We start from the raw sequence: 14,163 nt of genomic DNA, 5'->3' as shown, positions 1-14,163 counted from the left end.
TTTTGGACTACAATTCCCATCATCCCTGACCACTGGTCCTGCTAGCTAGGGATCATGGGAGTTGTAGGCCAAAAACATCTGGAGGGCTGAGTTTGGGGGCGCCTGATCTAATGCTACATGGGTGGCATTCTGCTCGTGCATCAGAATGTCCCCATTCCCTCCTCGCATGCCCCTCAAAATTTTCTCCAGGTGGCCCCTCCCCCCACAACCCTCAATCAGATTTTGGGGCTGCAGGGGAGTAAAGAGGAGCATGAGTATAGCCAGGGCAGCTGGGGGGCAGCTGCCCCCCATCAAGTAAAACAATAGAAATACTTAACCAACTGACCAATCACATCAGTTCCCCCCCTAACGAAAGTCCTGCCCCCCCTAACAAATTCCAGCACCCCCCAACAAGAATCCTGGCTACACCCATGAAGAAGAGTGGGAAGTTCCATTGCACAAGTGGAACAGCTGCGTTGGATTCAGCCCAAATGGGTTTATTACGGAATAATTTGTCATGGATTAGAATGCAGATGTATCTGATGAAGTGGGCTTTAGGCAACAAAAAAGCTTAAGCTGTGATAAATCTGTTAGTCTTTAAGGCGCCGCAAAACACTGTTTTTGCCATGATATCAGGATAGGATTGCCCATCTGGAACAAGCAGGGATGTTGCATTGCTCAATCTCCTCTTCCAAATCAATAGCCCCCTCCTCCCAACACCACAAATTAGCACAAAGATAGTAATACGCTCATAAAACAAGCTGTCACACAAGTTGTAAAAGTCCTTTTTAAAAACATTGAAATTTATTTGATTAGGAAAAGCAGCTTTGGGCGGCTGCCCGAGGGATGTTTTGTGTGCATTTGTTGCATCACCTCATAACAGAGTACTAGGAGACGATGAACAGCTCGGTTTAGAAACTGAGGCAAAGCGCTATAGTATAAAACCCCCACATCAACCAGAGAGTGAGGAAGCACAACCTGATATATAAAAGGCTGAGTAACCTGACAAGGCCCTTATAATGTTGTTTCTGCTCAGGGCTTTGCCTTGCCCATTCTTCACAGAGCGATGGCAGAGCCTGTGACGTCCCATGTGCCCATTGGTCTTGCTGCCTGGCTCTGATGGGAGTCCAGCAATGTTTAGAGGTTCCCTTAATGCTCTTTGCAATAGCAAGCGTATCTTTACAATCTACACAATGCAGTGTGCTTTCAGGTGGGTGTTTATTGTGGGATGAGGGCTCCACATCCATGCTAATGCTTGCTTTCGCCCACCAGTCAGTATTCTGCCCCTGTTACCTGTGCACCTACTCCCCAATGAAAGTGTGTGTCTTATTTCTGGAGCCCTGGTAAAAGTTGCCTCAGGCAGCGCTGAGTTCTGGAGTAGTTTCTGTGGCTCCGTAGTTTTCTTCATCCTGTACTAGACGTTCGTTTGACAGCTCCTGGTACCCTCTGCTTTTAAAGTGCCGGATTTTGTAAACTGCGATTGCCATGGTAATGGCCAAAGCAGCAAGGACTGTTATTGAGATTCCAGCGATGGAACCTCCTGAGAGTTTAGAATGATCCTGCCCATCCAAAAGCAGAGCTATCTCTTTCTTATCAGTGGCAATGGCCAGCCTCCAGCTCCCGCTTTCATGTGTTTTCACCCAGGCTTGGCTACCGTCAGACTGCACCAGGATGGTGTCAGGAAGGCTGGAATTTGTGGAGGGAGAACGCAAGAAGGGTGGGAGCTTGAGGGGGGCTAGCTGCTGGGCAAAAAGGGTCCCGGCCTGCAAGCAATAGAGGATTTGGCAGCCATCGCTCAAGTAGGCCTTATGTTGGCTATGCCCAGCTGGGCATTTCATGGGGTATTTGGTAGGGGAGTCCTGGTAGAAAAAATCCTGGAGGACCCCAGGGCTCTGCCCCTTCAGTAATCCAGCCAAAGGATTGCCAGACTGGCAGCTAAAGAAGCCCCCAAAGGGCACCGCGAACCGAGATCCCATCTCATAGTCGCTGCTGACACACACCTTCAGATTATTAAACAGCACCAGGGGGAAGAAGTAGGCCGGGCAGGCACGGGTCTTGGTAACCGGGTTCTCGTTCCCAGTAGTGTACAGTCCTCCAAAGAGAAAACCTGAGTCTTGGGGGACGGGGCCCGTGGCAGCACACCAGTAGGCATTAAACTTCACCGTGCTGGGATAGTAGCGGATGCCGCAAACGGTATCGCAGCAGGAAAGGAAAAGGTAGCAGGTGTGGCACTGCTGGTGGCATTCCGTCTTGGGCTTGCTGGCGGTGCGTTGCTCGCCGTGCAGAAGGGCAGCAGAGAAGTTGGCTGGGCAAGAAGAGCCGCCGGTCAGTGGGTTCTTTATCCGGTAGGCCTGGCAGAGTTCCTCGGTGTCCCTGCCAGACACGCCGTGGCATTCCTGGAAGACTCCCCCAAAGGTGAAGTTCGTGTTGGGGTTTTGGCACGACCCGTCGTCTACGTTGGCCTGGAAGTTGAAGTTACTGGACTCGGGCTTGAGGCAGCCTGGGTGGGTGTTGACAGCGTAGTAGAGGAGGATTGCCCTTTCCACCACAGCGGCCACTCGCCGAACGGTAGGCTCGGGCAGTTCCGGCAAAGATTCGGGAGTGATGAAGAATGGCAGAGGCCTTCCAGACTTGCCTATAGCCACTAAGCTGTTAGGGATGCCTTCTTGCCACTTCTGGAGGGTGATGCCAGGGTAGAAGGGCACACTGCCCCAGCTCTCCATCTTGGAATCCACGGTGTTGTCGATGTAGCTCTTAGTCAGATTGTCCCAGACCTGCGAGGAGAAGCCCATTCCCAGGTTCACCTTGCTGAAAAAAGTCACTGAGGCTGAGGCAGTGATGCCTGCTTTCTCCGAGGCCTTTTCCAACAGAAACTTGCGCTTCACCTGGTCCTCCTGTATCAGGCTGGCTCCAGCTTCCAAAGCTGTGAGGACGTGTGTGCCGTAGTTGAGCACCAGCAGCTCTGCGAGGTACTCAGCAGACCGGCTCTGATTGTTCTCTAGGTGGTTGCCTATGTTCACAAGCTGACGGCGAAACTCCTCGTGGAAAGCCATGGACGGGAGAGCTTTGACGGAGTAGATGTGGTACCGGGCCTGCACCCGTGTGGTGACTGTCTCGTCATAGACGTTGTGCACCTTGGTCTCCTGGGAGCCATCCGAGAACTTTCCGTTAAGCACCGGAAGGAAGGAAATGTCAGCGTTGACAGACTGGGCGAAGGCATCCGTGTAGTTTTGCCAGTCCTGAATGATCTCAGAGTGCAGTTCCACCGTGCTCTTCTTGAGGGGCAGCACAAAAACATTGTTGGGAATGAGGTATTCGCCATCTTCTGTGGTCCGGCACTGGGAGTAGTTGAGACTCATCACCATCCCCATCTCTATGTTGCGCAAGTTGTCCCAGCCACCCCCTGGCAGTACCTCCAGCACTTTCTCACCAGGATCCCTCTTACAGGCCTTGAAGCTGACTGGATCCTGGGCTCCTGCATCTTCTGCCCTCAGGAAAATCAGGAGAGGCCAAAGCCAAAGTGCCATGCTGGAGAAAGGGAAAGGCCACTTACATGCACAGCCCTGAAAAACAACACACAAGTCATGTAGCCTCTAATAAACAAAACACATTTATAAAGTTTTTGTGGACTTCAGTTCACCTCAAGAAAATTGCCTCGTGTTTCTTTTTTGCCCACTTCTATGCTAAAATATCAAACTGTACGCCAGAAACTGTACGCCGGCTCCCTCGGCCAATAAAGCGAGATGAGTGCCGCAACCCCAGAGTCGTCCCTGACTGGACCTAACGGCCAGGGGTCCCTTTACCTTTACCTTATGGGATGCGGGTGGCACTGTGGTCTAAACCACAGAGCCTAGGGCTTGCCAATCAGAAGCTCGGTGGTTGGAATCCCCGTGACGGGGTGAGCTCCCGTTGCTCGGTCCCAGCTCCTCCAAACCTAGCAGTTCAAAAGCACGTCAAAGTGCAAGTAGATAAATAGGTACCGCTCTGGCAGGAAGGTAAATGGTGTTTCCGTGCGCTGCTCTGGTTCACCAGAAGTGGCTTAGTCATGCTGGCCACACAACCCGGAAACTCTATGCCAGCTCCCTTGGCCAATAAAGTGAGATGAGTGCCGCAACCCCAGGTAAAAGGTAAAGGTAAAGGGACCCCTGACCATTAGGTCCAGTCGTGACCGACTCTGGGGTTGCGCGCTCATCTCGCATTATTGGCCGAGGGAGCCAGCGTATAGCTTCCAGGTCATGGGGCCAGCATGACAAAGCCGCTTCTGGCAGACCAGAGCAGCACATGGAAACGCCGTTTACCTTCCCGCTGTAGCGGTTCCTATTTATCTACTTGCATTTTGACGTGCTTTCGAACTGCTAGGTTGGCAGGAGCTGGGACCAAGCAACGGGAGCTCACCCCGTTACAGGGATTCGAACCGCTGACCTTCTGATCAGCAAGCCCTAGGCTCAGTGGTTTAACCACAGCGCCACCTGGGTCCCTACCGCAACCCCAGAGTCGTCCGCAACTGGACCTAACGGTCAGGGGTCCCTTTACCTTTTACCTTATGCTAAAATATCAATGTAGGTTTTTAAAAGATGTATTTATGCTTGCGGGTTTCCTGTTGGCATTTGGTTGGCCACTGTGAGAAGAGGATGCTGGACTATTCTGCCTCGGATGAGAGACAATTTTGCACTCTGTTCTGCCTTGGTCAGACCACATCTGGAATATGGTGTCCTGTTCTGGGCACCACAATTTAAGAAGGATGTTGACAAGTTGGAACATGTGCAGAGGAGGGCAACCAAGATGATCAAGGGTCTGGAAACAAAACCTTATAAGGAACAATTGAACGAGCTGGGTATGTTCAAATAACTTAATGGCTGTCACATGGAGGATGGAAAAAGCTTGTTTTCTCCTGCTCTGGAGGGTAGGACTTGAACAAGTGGATTCAAATTACAAGAAAGGAGATTTCAACTAAACATCAGGAAGTACTTTCTGACAGTATCAGTTCTTTGACAGTGGAACGGTCTTCCTCAGGAGGTTGTGGAGTCTCCTTTCTTAGACGTTTTTAAGCAGCGATTGGATGGCCTTCTGTCATGGATACTTGAGATTTCTGCATTGCAGGGGGTTGGACTAGATGGCACTCAGGGTCCCTTTCAACGCTACAATTCTATATATTCTTTGACTAGAGTGGCCTTTGGCCTGACCCAGCAGTATTCTTCCAATGTTCTTATTATATTCCAATATATCTAAGGTTTTCATTAGATAACATTTCTTATGGTAAATATGTCTGGTTCTTTAAGTTTGTTTTGTGTGTAGTTTCTTTTTTTCTTTTCTAATAAAGTATTTATTTTTTAAAAAAACCCTGAAATGTATTTAATTGTCTCACAAGATTTATATACTGTTTAATGAACAAAAACTTCCAGAATAAAAAAACCATTAAAATAGCAATAAAATCAAAAGTTAAAAACCTATTTACGTCATCTTTATCTAAATATAAATAAAATGCATGCAAAATAAACACCATTCACAACAGAAGTGGGACATGGAACACCCACATATATGGTATTGTTTTTGTTACAAAATCCTAATGGTCAAGATACAAATGAGGTATGTTCACCTGGCCACTTTAATTTTAGAGAGAAAAACAGCCTGGGTGCCTAATATCCCAAGCCATAAGGTGGCTAGATTGGCCTCTACTAGGGCCAGGGCCTTTTCAGTATTGGCCCCAACTTGGTAGAACGCTCTTTCACAGGAGACCAGGGCCCTGCGGGATTTGTCATCTTTCCGCAGGGCCTGCAAGACAGAGCTGTTCCGCCTGGCCTTTGGGTTGGACTTAGTCTGACCCCTGTGTTTTTCCTCCCTCATGGCTTGGATTTATGGATTACTTAAAATGAGGCTGCATTTTAAATTTTAATACTGTATTTTAATTGTTTTTTATGTTTTATTGTAATTTTATTGGTGTGAGCCGCCCTGAGCCCGGTTTTGACTGGGGAGGGCGGGGTATAAACAGCCTGTTCCTGGTGCTATTTGCCTTCTGTTAATCATTGAATTGGAAGGGAACAAAAGGGTCAGATAGTTCAAACCCGAGCAAGGCAGGAATCTTTTGCACAACATGGGGTGACCCTGAGATTAAGAGTCTCATGCTCTACCGACTGAGCTATCCAGGTACTATTTATGACAAGCAGTGTGTGGTGAGGGGTGTGTGTGTCAAATAAAAGTCAGGGATGGGACCATTTCTGACAAAACTGGTATGGGCCCTGAGCTTTCTCCAAAGGTTGCTTCCAAACGACCCGTTCTTTGAGCATTCATTCTGATTTGTTTGCGTAAAGGCTATATATCCTGCAATGGTTGCCTCACACTTTCCCCTGCACATTCCACAGTGGACCGCGGGCTCGTGCCCGACGAGCTGGGTGGCAGAGCAGCCTCGCACCCACATTTTCTGTAACAATACAGGTAAAGAGTCCTCTTTTTTCTGGTGGGGGGAGTGTGTTTGCTGCACAAGATCACCAAATCCACCTAAACTGCACAAGATGAATTTGCCATGAGAGGGCCGAACCTCACCCATGAAATAGCAAAACAGCGATGATCCGAAAGCTTACCTAAGAGAGATGCCCCTCTAGAGGTCCCAAAAAGTTGTGCCTTACCTGACTTGTGTCTTCCCAGCTCCTCTGCTTGCTTCTCTCTTAAATGGACAGCTCAGCTTGCTTTGCACACTTGAATTCCTTTCCTTTTCGGGGGTTTTCAAAGAGGGCGGGCAGGCAAATCAGGGGAGGGGAGGGGGCAGCAAAAAGAAAATAAAAGAGGAACTTCAACTGCCCAATCCCATTGGTGGAGGGGGAACTTCTTGAGGGTGTGCCCATCTCTCAGGGGGCTGTTGTGAAATGAGTCATGGGTCATCTGATGTTGCTAAGGGAAAGCGAAACCTGTCCTGTAAAGTCCCTTCTGCAGTCTGTTTGATATTGTTTCCATTTGCCTGAACTGGCTCCCACCAAATGCTGGACTTTCCAGGCTTTGTTGGATACAGTACAAGAATCTGTCTCCAGGCCTTAATGAAAGGGAAACAACTTCTAGCCAGGGCATAATTCTGCTCTGTGTCAAAAACAGAAGTGAGGGGGTAGAATCCCAGTTTCTAATCTTGAGGTTCTGAAACAGGGATGGCTAACTTGTAGCCCTTCACCCTTGCTGGATAGCCTGGATTACAGCTCCCATTGTCCCCTGCTGGCTGGGGTGGATGGGAGTCAGATTCTGCCAGGCCACAGTGTCCCTATCTCTGTTCCATGCCAAAGAATTCTCTTACTTTCCCAATTTGTTAGGCACATTTAGTTCTCTCGTCTACCCCCAATTCACTCCCTTCACCCAGGAAGTTGTAAGAACATGTTATAAGAATTTTAAGGTCTTGAATATAGAACAAATATTCATAAATACATATCTAAATATATGAACCATGTGTCTGATATAGTATGGGAAAGCAATCCTGAAGCCATTTTGATTCTCCCAATGACTTCAAATATTCCTCTGCCGTAAGGGAGGCAAATGGGGAAAGCCTTCCCATTGTCTTTTTGCTTGCAAATCCTGCCTTAAGGGCGTATTTGTGTATGAATAGGGTGAGCCTGTGACCTGGATTCAGGAACTAAAGTATTAACCATCACAAAACAATGGCCAGACTGCTCAGGTAATGCAATCAGTGACCATGAACAGGTATCCTGGCAGGAATCATAGAATCATAGAGTTGGAAGAGACCACAAGGACCATCCAGTCCAACCCCCTGCCAAGCAGGAAACACCATCAAAGCATTCCTGACATATGGCTGTCAAGCCTCTGCTTAAAGACCTCCAAAGAAGGAGACTCCACCACACTCCTTGTCCTTGGCAGCAAATTCCACTGTCGAACAGCTCTTACCGTCAGGAAGTTCTTCCTAATGTTTAGGTGGAATCTTCTTTCTTGCAGTTTGAATCCATTGTTCCATATCCGCTTCTCTGGAGCAGCAAAAAACAACCTTTCTCCCTCCTCTATATGACATCCTTTTATATATTTGAACATGGCTATCATATCACCCCTTAACCTTCTCTTCTCCAGGCTAAACATACCCAGCTCCCTAAGCCGTTCCTCATAAGGCATCATTTCCTGGCCTTTGACCATTTTGGTTGCCCTCTTCTGGACACGTTCCAGCTTGTCAGTATCCTTCTTGAACTGTGGTGCCCAGAACTGGACACAGTACTCCAGGTGAGGTCTGACCAGAGCGGAATACAGTGGTACTATTACTTCCCTTGATCTAGATGCTATACTCCTATTGATGCAGCCCAGAATTGCATTGGCTTTTTTAGCTGCTGCATCACACTGCTGACTCATGTCAAGTTTGTGGTCTACCAAGACTCCTAGATCCTTTTCACATGTACTGCTCTCAAGCCAGGTGTCACCCATCCTGTATTTGTGCCTTTCAATTTTTTTTGCCCAAGTGTAGTACTTTACATTTCTCCCTGTTAAAATTCACCTTGTTTGCTTTGGCCGCCGCCTCCTATGATGTATGTATGATGTTTTGGGGGGTGGTCTTGGACTACAGGGTGGGCAATTTCAAAAGTCTATATAAGGGCTTGCACACCATTGTTCAGGATTCATTGTTGTACGGTAACAGTTCCTTTAATAAAGATCAGGCTTACTAGCCACTTTGCTTCTCAATATACCCTGGTTGGCCTCTGTTTTCTCCTGCCGATAGGGAACCCACTTAAGGACTGACTATATGGGCTCTGGAATACCCCATAAGGGAAAAGAGAACAGTTTTTCTTATAAGAAACATAAGAAAAACCTGCTGGATCAGGCCAACGGCTCATCTAGTCCAACATCCTGTTATCACCATGGCCAACCAGATAACGGGAAACTTGCAAACAGGACATGAGCCCCAAAGCCCCCCCCCCCAACATTCAGAAACATTACTGCCTCCATCCATGGGAAAGTCCCGGTGTAAAGAGATACGCAAAACAAGGGCAAGGATGAAGCAGATAAAGCGTGGCTGAAATCCCTACTTCAGGGAGATGAAAGCGCTGGCCTTTTAGATTTTGCCATTGCATGAAAAGGCCATTGAAGGCTTGCCCAGAGGGCAGCAGAGATGTCTGACCAACTGGGTTGTGCTTGTGTGTGAGAGAGAGGTACTCAGCCTGCAAGCTGATGCACATGACAGCATTTCCTCAGTGGAAATCTGAAAGAGTCCCTCAGCGGAGCCTGAAGGCAAGCACTTAAGTGACTCATTTAGCATTTCCCTTCAGATGCAGCAATCAGCCGGCATCCTTCTGAGCAGCAGCGACAGAGCCGCTACCAGCTCAGGGATTCCCAGTCCTCCCAGCTAGTTATGATTAAGTAACAAACACGTGGGCAGCAGGGCTGGAGTGCCTGCCAAGCCTTTGGCTGTGGTTTTCAACTGTGTTCCAGGGAGCCCTGAAGTTCCTTGGAAGTTGATCCGGGGATCCCTGAACATCAGTTACGGTGGACAGGCTCCCCTGGGAGAGCACCTACAGATGCCCAAACTACTTTGGGGAAGCTAGCTCACTCCTGGGTAGCAGAGGTTATTGATGTTGTATTGTTTTTAATATTTGGTTGGAAGCCACCCAGAGTATAAATAATATACTCTGTATATAATAATAATAATAATAATAATAATAATAATAATAATAATAATAATTTATTATAGCATCTGGCGGTGGAGCAAGGCAGATTTTGTCACATTGCCATGTGTTAAGAGGGTATCTGCAATGCCAAGTGGGAGCTGCAACAAAAGGTTGCAGCATGGAGTGCTCCTTTTCAAGACAATCTGTTCTACCATGTTTCTCCGGAAATAAGACACCGTCTTATATTTATTTTTCCTAAGCACGCACGCACGCACGCACACACACACACACACACACACACAATGGCTTATTTTCAGGGGGTGTCTTATTTTTTCCTCCTTCTGCCCCGGCCAGCATTGCTGCTGTGCCTATTACTATGTCTTATTTTCGGGGTATGGCTTATATTCCTTGAATGCTTAAAAATCCTGCTACGGCTTATTTTATGGCTACGTCTTATTTTGGGAGAAACAGGGTATCCTTCTTCCCACCTGGTTCCCCCTCCCTCTTTCTTTTGCCCCAGTAGTCAACAACGACATTTTTTTTTTTTGGTCAACCAAATACAGGTTATAGCCAAAAAGAAAAAAAAGGAAAGAGTTAATCAAACAATCTCAGAAGCATATTAAAACATATGTGATAAAATCCTGATAATACATAGGGCATGTATACACAGGTGGCACTTATCTCAATGCACAAGGTTGGACTCGGAGGCTTTTGGGAGGCTTTTATCGCAAACTTAGCTGTATTGAGCACGACTGGTTTGACCGAGCAAGACAGCAGCTATTTAATTTTGTCAGTGTCACTGACGGTGAGGCATTCTCACTGAGCATGCTCTATATTAATTGGGCTGCTTTTGGGAGAGTTTCCCCCATTTGTTTTCCCCCCTCCATCTTGTGGACAGGTGATGTAGTGTTGACTTTTAAAGAACCAGCACCCATAGAATTAGGAACCTAGGAAGCTGCCTATTTAGCTCACTGATTGGCGGCAGCTTTCCAGGAGGGTCTCAGACAGGCAGTGGCGGAGGAAGGGTGTGCGGTGGGGGCAGTCCGCCCCGGTGTCATCCTGAGTGGGAGGTGACATTCGGTGCACCGCCCGCCCGTGACTCCCAACTTCCCAAGCCTAGCCCGAGCTATCGGGGGAAGGGGGAGCTGGCTTGGGGTAGGCTTTGGGAAGTTGGGAGTTTCAGCCTGGCAGTGCACCATTGCCCGTGCTCCTGGCTCGAGGAGGTAGGCCGGCCAGCGGGGAGGGAAGAGAACGGGAAGGAGGCAGGTGAGCAAACAACAGAGAGGTGCAGGAATGGGAGAGGAAGTAAGCGGGGTCGGTGGGTGCACCTTTCATTCTGCCTGGAAGACCAGCGCCTACAGCTGGACAATCAAGTGAATTTAAAAAGTCACTAAGGGGTCGTTGCTGCAAACGCGGAAGATATCTTGGCCGGCGCTTAAAAAGGGAATAAAATGGTTGGTGTCTTTCTCTCTATCTGAGCTGGCTCCCTGCCTGTTACGTTATGTGTGGGGAAACCCACATGGGGTTCCTCTCTGTGTAAAGTCTTCAAGCTCTGCCTGCACGTGCCTGACAAATCTGCCCCATTGCCTTTCCCTTGTCAAAGTTCATCTCCCCCTCCCCCTCCAGTCTTCATTGTGTGTCCTGGCTGAGGGGGAAATCAGAAGACCGGGGTGTGGACCTGCGGTCCCATTAAAACCAATGGGGCATGTTAGGCATGACTTATGGTAAGTTTCCACTGAAATCAAGGGAACTCTAGTGTGTTCCATCCCTTCATCTTTCCCCTGGGGCCTGGAAACTACCAAGGGTCCACTTCCCTTTGACCAAGAAAAAAGTCAAAGACAGTTTGTTTGGAGCTTCTCTTGCGCACACACAAAATACCACACAAAACCGGAAGCGTCATGCTGGTTGCCACTAGACTGGGTTTGACCGTAAGGTCTGGCTCTGCAGCTACAGACCTTTGCCATGCGCCCCACCTCCCACTAGTCCTAGGCTAGATTCTCCGGTGGGTGAATGGGTGGTATCTCCTATGTTCTTCCTGGGCAGGCTTTTCCTCCTTTCGCGGTCACACCTGAATGCTGCTGGTTCAAAGTGCCTGCCACCTTGGGCATCCCTTTGCTGCAGGAAGAGAGGTCCTGGGGGGCACGGAGGGGAGGTGATGATGGCATGTGGAAGGAGGAGGCTGTGGGTTAAGGTTGGGGAGGAGGCAGCTGCTGCCATTGGACAACTCCCCCCCCCACTTGCCCCCTTGGGTTTTCTAGCAGCCGAGGCACTCCGTAGGGAGCTCACTTTCGCCTCCAGAACCAGCCCGACCACCCAGCCCAGGCAGGCGGGGAAAGTGCTGGATGCATCCCAGATACAGGACAAGGGAACTCCCAAGGTCCTGCCACCGCAGCTGTTGCTCGCTTGGTTGGACATTGCTGTCAAGGCACAAAAGTGCCTTCAGCGACTGGGGGGGGGGGTTGACATTATTATTATTTTTGCACCAGGTACCACCTGACCTTGCTACGCCTCTGCAGACAGGGGGCAAGGGACATTCCCAGCCCTACTCTGAGCTCCTATGGGATCATCAGCATGCAAAGCAGATGTTCTACAGCTTTTCCACTTTCCCAAACTGAGAATATTAGTAGTGTGTATGACTCAGCTTGCCCATTACTATCAATCTTTCTCTCCAAGGTGCAGCCACAGTAGAGTGGTTGTGTTTTTAAGTGCACTCTTGATTGACAGCCACCATAGCCTAAGCCCAGGGATGAAAGGTATTGTTGTTCAGCAACATCTGGAGGGCCAGAGGCTTCCCACACCAGACATACATAAGATACTGTTTTGGAAGAATAGCTTTCTGCATGCTGAACTGACTAGGGCACTAGGCTCTTGGGAGTTTGCCCCTAGGTTCTCCTGCAATGCCAAGGGGTTCTGAAGTGGATGAAAATAATATTTAAAAATTTTTAAACTGAGTAATGATGCCTTCTGCAACTAGGTGCCTTCTAGAAGTTTTGGGCTACAACTCAAATAATCCTTGAGCATTTGCTGGGCTGCCTCTGGCTGGTGGGAGTTGGAGCCCAACAATATTGGGAGGAGGCTGGTGTAGCATTGCCAAGGGTACAAAGCACTTTGTGTGCATTATCTAGTTGTAACTAAATGCAATAGATGAGGAAGTTCTTTCTCACACTAGACTTACGTAATTTATGAGATTCGTTGCCGCAAGATGTAGTGACTGTCAACTGCCCAGGCAAGTTTTTAAGGAGATAAAACAAATTCACATTAGAAATTTGGACAAATTGTTTTAGGGGTGCTTTGTAACAACATGCAACAGCAGTGTCTTCTGCTCATCCATTCACCTGTCCTGTATATTTAAGCTGTCACATTCAGCCCTCATCTGCATTCTGCAAGCGTCTAATGGACTGAATTGGTGTACAGATATTCTTATGTACATCTGTGGTATAAAAGCCAATAGGGAAGTCAAGGTGCAAAATCTCAGCCAGCTAACCCCTCTGGCATTAACTTCTTACGTACTTGGATTACAGTCCCTGCTACTACCGGTATTCCAACCCCAGTGGCCTGTATTCTGTTGAAGAAGATATCTTCTTTCCCGCACTATGCTGTTTAATGTCAACTCAGCTTTTTATTTCTAGGTTGGAATCTGCAAACTGTGCAGTCGTTCTGCAAGTTGGAATTCTTGACAAGATGCCCTGGCACAACATTTTTGCTTGAAAGTCTAAGATCCAAATCCTGCAACTGTTCTACTTTGGTTTAACACTGGGCCCATCATGGTGATCTGTATATAAATATATGTGAGTGTTCCCATGACTGCCAAAAGGCAAAATTTTACAGTGCAATCTTATGCATGCCTACTCATAAGTAAGCCCCACTGAGTTCAACAGTACTTACCGTACTTCCACATATAGGATTGCAGCTTGAGCCTCTTTTTTATTGTGCCTGCTGACCCAGATTTACACCACTATGGTTATCTAAATGATAACCGTGGGTCCCTTCCAAACCACCTGGGTCCCTCACAGCTGACCAGTTAGTACTTCCATTTACATGTTCAAAGAGATTGCCCTGTTGCCCTAGAAATAATTGACTAAGCTTTTTCCCACCTCACCTGGCTGGATGCCACCTCATCCTAGGATGGAGAACAGCAGACCAAGGGCAGCTGTATGAAATTTTGGCTCCTGTTGGAGGCTGGAAACACAGGCTTGTCTTGCTCTGTGCTAGACTCAAAGTTTGGGCCTGGGGACCTCCCTGAAAAGCTACAGGTAAGTAAGATCTGTGGAGTGTTAATGATGTGAACTCCTCCATCCTATCCTCAGATGGCATATCTGTGTAAATAAAGCCATATATCCTAAAGAAACCACAGTCTCCAATAACCTTCATTCCATGGAAACCAGACTCTGTACCCCTGGAGTCTCTCACCCTGTGGAGCTCATGTTGTGTGCAACAGTATTTACATCAAACTGGGTTGCAAAAGGCATCCCATACGCCCTACACAGGGCAGAATTTGAGTTGGAGTCTGTGGTGGAAAACAATGTCTATAACTCAGCTTGACCTTCTCAGCATGGCATGACCGCAGACTTGGCTCCTGTCTCGTGTTCTAGCACATTATCACCGG

General features: G+C 48.1%; 1 protein-coding gene across 1 annotated transcript; it reads right to left on the bottom strand.

Moving 5' to 3' along the window:
* Nucleotides 1-422: 422 nt before the first annotated feature.
* LOC118089640 (macrophage-expressed gene 1 protein-like) lies at nucleotides 423-6,792 on the bottom strand. Its single transcript, XM_035124397.2, has 2 exons — nucleotides 6,603-6,792; nucleotides 423-3,542 (listed from the first exon to the last, which is right to left on the bottom strand). Exon 2 carries the CDS (start codon nucleotides 3,504-3,506, stop codon nucleotides 1,335-1,337), a length of 2,172 nt encoding a protein of 723 aa, XP_034980288.1. The 5' UTR covers nucleotides 3,507-3,542; nucleotides 6,603-6,792; the 3' UTR covers nucleotides 423-1,334.
* Nucleotides 6,793-14,163: the final 7,371 nt, after the last annotated feature.

The sequence above is a fragment of the Zootoca vivipara genome, chromosome 1 (genome assembly GCF_963506605.1).
Source record: "Zootoca vivipara chromosome 1, rZooViv1.1, whole genome shotgun sequence".
Lineage (NCBI taxonomy): Eukaryota > Metazoa > Chordata > Lepidosauria > Squamata > Lacertidae > Zootoca > Zootoca vivipara.
The sequence above is the reverse complement of the archived record's forward strand: the minus strand, read 5'-3'. Positions and strand labels throughout refer to the sequence as shown.